The sequence below is a fragment of the Guillardia theta genome (genome assembly GCF_000315625.1).
Source record: "Guillardia theta CCMP2712 unplaced genomic scaffold GUITHscaffold_42, whole genome shotgun sequence".
Classification (NCBI taxonomy): Eukaryota; class Cryptophyceae; order Pyrenomonadales; family Geminigeraceae; genus Guillardia; species Guillardia theta.
The window spans coordinates 521,837-529,669 of record NW_005434632.1 but is presented as its reverse complement, the minus strand read 5'-3'; the positions used below and the strand labels follow the sequence as shown (position 1 = coordinate 529,669).

Sequence of the window (7,833 nt, the reverse complement as noted above, 5' to 3'; positions counted from 1 at the left end):
TCCCCCCCTCTCCCTCCTCTCCTAAACCCTCCCTCCCTCCTTGTCTCACCTTCTTTTCTCACTACTTGTATTCAGTCAGATTTGGATCCTCAAGCTCAATGAAGGAACTTCTGCAGGTGCCTTGCAACCCTCCTTCTCCTCCTCCTCCACTCCCTTGTCGACCTCCTCCTCCTCTCCCGCTCTTCCTCCCGAACCCCTGCTCCCCATTCTATCTTTCCGCCTCTCCCCTGGCCGCGATTTCCTCGTCCTCGTCCTCGTCCTCGTCCTCGTCCTCGTCCTCGTCCTCCTTTTCCTCGTCCTCCTCCTGAGGTGCTCCCCAACTCGAGTGACCATGGAGTTGAGCAGAGCCGCAGCTGAAGGCAGAGGCCAGGAGGCAGGGGATCGACGAAGGGAGACTCTTCTTCACGGGTTCCGCCGATCTCAAGGATCACGTGGCGTACAAGGTCCCTCCTGCTCTCCCTCCTCTCACCTCCACTCTGATCCATCCCCCGTCCCCCGTCCCCCATCCCCCATCCCCCATCCCCCACTCCCCCGTCCTCCTTCCTCTTCCTCCTCTCCTCTGTGACCATAATCTCATAGCCCCTCGTAGAGTGCAGCTGACCTCCTGCTGGACACGGACCTCTACAACGCTCACTCCACGGCTGCTGACGCGCTCTTTGCGGGGGTACCCCTCATCACCCTGCCAGGTGAAATGCAGCTGGGGCCGTGCTCGCGAGTGACGAGGAGCAGGGACAAGGATGTCAAGCAGGATAGGAGCAAGCATTGCCAACGGGCTGGGGCATGCCAGTGTCATGGTAGCGAGAGACCTCAAGGATTACGAGGAGGTCAATGATGAGTTTGATCTACTTGTTGTCATCTGCTGCCGCTGCTGCTTTTGTTGCTGCTGCTGCGCCTTCTCCTCCTCCTCCTCCTCCTCCTCCCTCCTGAACATGGCGATGCGTGCAGATTGCAGTGCGTCTAGCAAGATCAGAGTATCTCATGACGCGACTGAAGCGGAAGGTGGCGGAAGATCGGGTAGGAAGCGCTCTGTACGATGCGGCAAGGTACGGGGCGAGAGGAGGACGCGTGTCGATGACAGCAGGACGGCAGGTGGGTCAACGCGTGGGAGACGACCCTACTGATGATAGAGGACATGAAGGAGAGCGTGGGGTCAACGTACCACCTTGTCGTACAGTAGCACACCAGTACACACACCAGTCAAGTTGCAAGCACTCTTTGATTCAGGTTGAAAGATTTACAATTTTCCGTGGTCCCTTGCTGCCGACTGCGTTTACCGAGTGTACATGGCAATGATGTTGTTCATCTTGTCAGCTCCCTGTATTGCCATCGCGGTTAGCGCTAACAACGCTCCTCCTCCCCGCTCCTCCTCCTCCCCGCTCCTCAACCATCCTCATCACCTGTCGGGCCTTCTCGGCGCTGAAGGGATCGAAGAAACCAGCTCCGTTGAGGGAAGCGACCTTGGCCTGCTGCTGCTTCAGCAAACATGGTAACAGGGCAGGAGCATGCGTACAGCCTCCTTGGAGGTGATGGGAGTGTCGTCACCCTTGAGGGTTGTGCGAAGAAGGTTGGAGAACATCTGAATAACTTCATGTCAACAAACACGACCAGAAAGAACATCGTCATGTCTCTAAGACTTCGTTAGCGGTGCTGTATTGGAGGCTAACAAGTGGGGAGCTTCAGACTCTTATCCATGTCTTTGTCAATTTCTGTACATACATCCTACCATAATCCATTGCAATCCTCTCACTTCAAATCGAATAACTTCATCTTTTCCAGCACCTTCCCATCTTCACACCTAATTTCTCTTGGCCGCAACCCCACTCACTCATCCAATTCCTGCTCTCCTGCAGTTGCAAATCTCTTCCATCTATCCGTCCTTCCGTCCTTCCGTCAATCCACCCGTCCATCAATCATCCTGCATTTCTATCATCTTGTCTGTCTCGCCATCTTGACCTCAATTCTCTGCCTCATTCGCACTTCGAGCTACAGCATAGTGCTCAATGGCGCATGCCACTTCGGGCGGCGCTATTTCCGGTAAAAAGATTCTGCTTCTTGCCCCGGGCCCGGGACTCCGGCCCGTCCAGCCGGGCCCGACACTACCGGGCGACTTTTACTCAAGTGCCGTGAGAGGCGTTGCGCGGAGTTCAAAAGTAGCGAAGGGCAACAATGCGAACCGTTGAGATTCAACCCATTGCCGACCAATTGTGCCGATAGAGAAGGGCAACAATACGAACCGTTGCGTTATAAAGGGGAGTGGCTGCCTATTTCATATAGCTCTGCCCTGGATGTGAGTAGCCCTGTGAGGGAAGCATTTTACTAATTGGTAGCTTCTGCCCTCTGCTTTTCACCCGACTACCCCACCTGTTTAGGGATTCTCCTGTTGATGAGAGGGTAGTCGGGAAGTCAGAGTCGAACCTGAGCCTCCAAACAGATTGCAGAGGTGGGCGTCGTAGGGATATCAGAGGAGGGGTAGGGTACTCTTGTATTGATGATAACGGGGTACCTCATAGGACAAGTATTGGGGTCATGACTACCGGAACTTGTTTAGTTCAGGGTGGGGTCTGGATATCGCTCGGTGTTGTCAAAGCTCCAAAGAGGGGTGGGGTCCTTTGAATTAGCAAAGAGGGCAATGCATTTTTTAATTTTAAAAATCAGGTCACGGAGACCTCTGCATGACTGTGGTTTTACATAGAGTTTGTAAGGGTGGTTCGAAATGCCCGGGTTTTATAAAGATAAAACTCAATTTAAAATTAAGATATTTTATACTGATCATTTGCAGGGGGTGGGGTAATATCACGATCACTGTACCCAGTGTTTTCCAAATTGTTTGAGGGTGGGGTATACATGTCTATAGGACCAAGTCTATATGGCTCGGTGTAGGCCCTATGGCCTCTACCCCTCTATGGCAATGACTGGAAGCGCTGTACCGTACCATCCGTGTTTGAACTGGACTGCTTGAATGGGGTATGAGGGGGTGGGTCCCAGGAGGGAGGGGTCCTTCAAGTCATGCAGATCTAGGAGGGGTCCGAGCAGGGATAGGCCCGGATCAAAACAACATGGACGGGGTAGTATAACAAGAGATTCCAATGGTCCTCTGTGGTACAGAAGACCATGATACAGGGGGTGGGTGGTCTCTCCCAAAGTCATGCATAGGAAGGAGGGGTACTCCAGGTTTAATAACATGGGGTTGTACCTCGGGGGTCAGGAAGGGGTTGTAATCTGGGAACAGTGGGTCAATTGCAGGGATATGGAGGGGTGGGGTTTAATTTGGCAAGGGTTGCAGAGGAATTCGGGGTAGTACAAAGGACGTTCGGGGGTAGTAAAGGGATGGGTAGGTGCTGTGAACAACAGGGGTAGTCAAGGGGGTTAGAGGGGAGACTTTACGTCGGTGGCAATCGATCTCTAAAACAGGGGTAGTCATAACTTGGGGTCATGACCCTACCATCATTTTCCCGCATTTGTTCAGGACAAACTTGGGTACAACATACCTCTCAGCTCAGGGGTAGGGTCAAATACTAGGAGGTGGGTGATTTTTATGGAAAAACAAGGGGTGAGAGGAAGCCCTTGGGCTAATATGGAAGAGGGGCTAGGGTGCAAAGATTTGACTGGGTAGGTGTTTAGGGTAGCGTGAGGGGGTAGGGGTCAGCGAGAGCGGCGGCGCTCGAGCGAGCATGGCGCCGGCGTATGACATCAACGCTGGGGAGGCAGAGGCATGGGAGCATCTGACAGCCGATCTTGAGGAGGAGCTAGGACAAGATGCTTCAGCCTTCGTTCTGCTTGATATGTCCAGGAATGGTTCGCCCATTGTGTATGCTTCTGCGCAGATGAATCAGTTGTTTGGGTTTGAAGACACGGAGCTCCTCGGCCAGCCATGGACAATCCTCTGCGGCGACGAGACGGACGTTGATGACATGAGAACACTTGAATCTGCAGTCTACAGTACTGAAGAATGTTCGAGGTGTCTTGTCTGTCAAAAGCAGACTGGGGAGAGGTTTTGGAATCATATTTACCTAGAACCGGGATCGATGTTTTCTGTGCCGTTTACTTGCTTATCCTGCCATGACGTTACACATCTAGTGGAAGGGCAAGGTACAGATGGTTCCATAGATATTGCAGCAGAAGCTTCAAGGATCCAGAGCATACAGATGAGCACGGTGAAAACTGCCCTCAACATCATGAAAGCGCTTGTGATGGCATCAAGGGAAGGGGATGAAATAGAAAATGGTCAGGAGCCGGATAGTCATGCATCAGAAGCGATGCAAGCGATCAAAACTTCTTTAACAAATAACAACTTCGAGGAGATCCGGCGTCTCCTTTTGGACACTGACGGAGCGATTGCCTCGGCGATGGAGCTCAGGGCTAGTTTTAGTTTGGTTATCAACGACAATGGACAGGAAAGAACAGTGACTGTTCACCAGGGGAATGCTTTGCATTATGCAGTCTGCAGAAGCGCATTTTACGCAGCTGTTGCGCTGATGATTGCAGCACCAGATCTGATCACAGCTGAGTGCCATTGGAATGAGGAGGGCGCGGATGATGGAGACGACCAGTCGCCTATGAATCGCCTTCGAAGATTCTCTCCTGTACAGCTAGCCAACAGATATGGTGAATTCTTCGAGGAGACAAATGCTGATCTGAGCCAACTGTACTTCGCTGTTGCATCTGTGATGCAGTACTTTGAGCAGTTGACGGACAAGATGGACTTCATGTCTGGGGAGACACCGATGCAACGCCTGAGGAGCATTCAGATATCAGGGGATTATGTGTTAGTAGAGCTGATGAGGTTGGCTTCCAGCGCCATCATCGAGGAGGAGGAAGTTGGAACTGGCCGTTCGGGACCACAGCGATTTGTTCGGAGCCGTCGGCACTGAATTGACGGTTGCTTATTCATTCTTGCGCTCTTTTGCCCATGTGCTGTTGTCACGGTGGCGGTGAAGGTTGAGATCGATAAGGTATATGATCTTGTGGAATGTTGTGCAAATGGACCTTTAGTCTGAGGAAAGTTCTTGCTGTGCTCGAGGATGCTCAGTACTACGTTCATGGGATACTCGGCGAGTTTGGCATGAAGCGGTTGGACATGACGGAAGATAGGAGAGGATGAGGGCAGGAGGCGGAAAGTTGATGCAATTTTGCATCCTCTTTTCAGGACATGTGAGCTGGAGGGCAGGTAGATGAATGGCTGCAGGCGTTTTCCCCCTAAAGATAAAAAAATTGGAGATTAAAGAGAAAAAGCTTTCATGCTGTTGGAAGTAGTGAGAGAAGGGATGTGGTGGTGATGGAGGAGGAGGAGGTGCAGGAGGTGATGGTATTGAAGGAGAAATGGGGAGGGAGGGAGGAGAATCAGAAAGTGATGTCTTCAAACGTCTAGCAGCAGTTCCTTCACTTGTCATCTATTCGCCTCCTTCTGGCCTTCACTGCCTCCGCGAATTGTTCAATGACCTGAACATCCAGCTCAAGCGTGAGACTTAGGGAGGCAGAGGAGGAGAGAGAGTGGGGAGGACGAGCACGGTGACGGGAGGAACAGAGGACAGACACTTCACGTGTAGGAGAAGTGAAATGAACCTTGACGGTGCTCTCGATGTCCATGCAGGCATCTGTAGCAGCTCTCATTTGCTCCTCCTCCCATGTGCTCAGCTCACCTGTGATAGACTTGCCGTACTCGAGCTGCTCGACCTGAGAACTGCAGCATGAGCATGGCAATGAGAGCGGAGGACGAGCGAGGACGAGCTTGAGGTGGAGGTGGAAAAGGAGGAGGAGGAGGCAGCGGATGGAGGAGATGGAGGAGCAAAAATGAGAGAAGAAGGAGCGAGCAAGCAAGAAGAGAGAGAGGGGGGGGGGCAAGGGGAGGGAGGGAGGGAGGGAGGAAGGGAGCGAGAGAGAGGCAGAAGGGAGGAAGGGAAATCTAGAAGCAAGAAACAAGAAGATTTGGAGAAAGGTAGGAACGAGAGGGCTTAGGAGGACGAGGCGGCGGAACCTCGAGGACGGTCGAAGGGGTCGCCTGCTTGCCAGCGAGCAGGAAAGATTCGAGCATAACGCCGGCGATGTTGCTGTTCCCTTCCGCTACTAGCTGCGCGATATGCTGAGCCACCTGCTGCTGGAGGAGATGCTGCTTGAAGCTGTTGCCGTGACTGCAGTCGATAACTAGTCGAGAGTTGACCTGCGGGGATGATGAGGAGAGGAGAGGAGAGGAGAGGAGAGGTGAGGTGAGGTGAGGTGAGGAGAAAAGAGGTGAGGTGAGGTGAGGAGCAGAGCAGAGCAGAGGAAGACCAGAGGAGAGGAGAAGAGAGGAGGGAGGAGTTTTGCCATCATATGAAGGTGCATGCAATTTCACCTTCGCGATTTCAAGTTTGTCTACAGCAGTGGAGATAGTAGTCAAGTTGTAGTTTGGGCCAGACTTTCCTCCTCGCAGAATCACATGCGCTCCCTTGTTCCCCGTCGTCCTCTTGCGAACCACATTCCCCTGGCAGGCTTCAGGAGCAGGAGGAGGAGCAGGAGGAGGAGCAGGAGGAGGAGCAGGAGGAGGAGCAGGAGGAGGAGGAGGAGGAGCAGGAGCAGGAGGAGGAGCAGGAGTAGGAGCAGAAGCAGGAGCAGGAGCAGCAGGGGCAGGGGCAGGGGCAGGAGGAGCAGGATCCCGTTACCTCTTCGTTGATCCCCACATGGTGATGGGCAGCAGAGCTTGCAACAACAGCATCGACCGCTTCCTGCTACCCGGTCAGTCTCTCTTTCAGGTCTCATGTTTCCACCTGCACATCCCCTGAGGTCGGGTTCTTGATCCCCACAGGCATGCGGAGCCCGGACGCCATTTCTCTATGCGTCTGCAGACAGATGGATGTGAAATGAAGTGGTGGCGGTGATGATGGTGACGATAACGTGGAGGAGGAGGGGAGAAGAGGAGGAGAAGGAGAGAAGGAGGAGGAGGAGAGGAGGAGGAGAAGGAGAGGAGGAGGAGAAGGAGGAGGGGAAGGAGGAGGGGAAGGAGGAGGAGGAGGAGGAGCAGGAGGAGGAGGAGGAGGAGGAGGAGGAGGGGAAGGAGGAGGAGGAGGAGGAGGAGGGGAGGCGGTGGGGAGGCGACGGGTAGGGGAAGGAGGAGGTGGAGTATCACCTGCGATTCGCATGTGCGAGCTCCAACAGACCCGTAGCTGATCAGATCTGAGATGTACTGCAGCAGCTTCAGCATCCCACACTGTTGATCAGTGAGGGAGCAAGTCACAAGTGAGATCGTCGGATCCAGGAACTCCGTAGCACACGCTACCCCAGCCTTGTTGATGTCTCGGAGGAGCGTGCTGAGCAGGCGGAGGAGGTCAGGAGGGCGGAAGCTAACTCTGTCCTCACCGGGCAGTTCTGAGACCATGGGCGACGTTGTGGGAGGAGTCGAGGAGAGGGTCGTTGATGAGACCTTTCCACCTGTTGCAATGATCTGACATGTCATGTTGTTGAGAACATGTCTAGCATTTCATGTATCATGACAAACAGAAGTCGTGCGTGTTTCAAGTCTTTGATAGCATGACTTTGATTGAAGAGAGTGAGTTTTTGTGCTGACAGAAACATCTCTTCTCTTCTCTTCTCTTCTCTTCTCTTCTCTTCTCGTCTCTTCTCTTCTCTTCTCTTCTCTTCTCTTCTCTTCTCTTCTCTTCTCTTCTCGTAAATTCTCTCAATGTTTTCTTTCTTCCCTTACCTTCATACACTTAAGGCTTGCAGACTGAGTGAGTGAACGCTTCGCGGGTTAGTTGCCCCTCCAAACCTACTCATCACAGTTCATCAGTGACTTTTGTGATGCAGAACGGTCACGAGGACCATTCGCTCCTCCACTGAAAGATTTGTAGAAAACTTCAC

At 53.0% G+C, this 7,833-nt stretch overlaps 4 protein-coding genes across 4 annotated transcripts in view; 3 read left to right on the top strand and 1 right to left on the bottom strand.

Annotated features, from left to right (window-relative positions):
- Positions 1-1,177, top strand: part of GUITHDRAFT_140027 (hypothetical protein) — a gene marked incomplete at both ends in the record, with an annotated part of 4,217 nt that extends 3,040 nt beyond the window's left edge. Inside the window, 6 exons of the mRNA XM_005831123.1 lie at positions 76-116; positions 346-443; positions 590-686; positions 730-824; positions 946-1,043; positions 1,090-1,177. Coding sequence (XP_005831180.1) covers positions 76-116; positions 346-443; positions 590-686; positions 730-824; positions 946-1,043; positions 1,090-1,177 — 517 coding nt within the window. The remainder of the gene's footprint in view (positions 1-75; positions 117-345; positions 444-589; positions 687-729; positions 825-945; positions 1,044-1,089) is intronic.
- Positions 1,178-3,767: 2,590 nt separating this feature from the next.
- Positions 3,768-4,013, top strand: GUITHDRAFT_48075 (hypothetical protein; the record flags this gene model as incomplete). Its single annotated transcript, XM_005831122.1, has 1 exon — positions 3,768-4,013. A coding segment is annotated over one exon (246 nt), but the record flags the coding sequence as incomplete, so codon positions are not given.
- Positions 4,014-4,145: 132 nt separating this feature from the next.
- GUITHDRAFT_153089 (hypothetical protein) lies at positions 4,146-4,729 on the top strand (the record flags this gene model as incomplete). The annotated part of the gene is made up of 1 exon (XM_005831121.1): positions 4,146-4,729. A coding segment is annotated over one exon (584 nt), but the record flags the coding sequence as incomplete, so codon positions are not given.
- Positions 4,730-5,379: 650 nt separating this feature from the next.
- GUITHDRAFT_157974 (hypothetical protein) overlaps positions 5,380-7,833 on the bottom strand; it is a gene marked incomplete at both ends in the record, with an annotated part of 3,224 nt that continues 770 nt past the window's right edge. Inside the window, 10 exons of the mRNA XM_005831120.1 lie at positions 5,380-5,439; positions 5,563-5,594; positions 5,640-5,673; positions 5,975-6,157; positions 6,332-6,460; positions 6,639-6,701; positions 6,744-6,815; positions 7,103-7,159; positions 7,211-7,283; positions 7,333-7,404. Coding sequence (XP_005831177.1) covers positions 5,380-5,439; positions 5,563-5,594; positions 5,640-5,673; positions 5,975-6,157; positions 6,332-6,460; positions 6,639-6,701; positions 6,744-6,815; positions 7,103-7,159; positions 7,211-7,283; positions 7,333-7,404 — 775 coding nt within the window. The remainder of the gene's footprint in view (positions 5,440-5,562; positions 5,595-5,639; positions 5,674-5,974; positions 6,158-6,331; positions 6,461-6,638; positions 6,702-6,743; positions 6,816-7,102; positions 7,160-7,210; positions 7,284-7,332; positions 7,405-7,833) is intronic.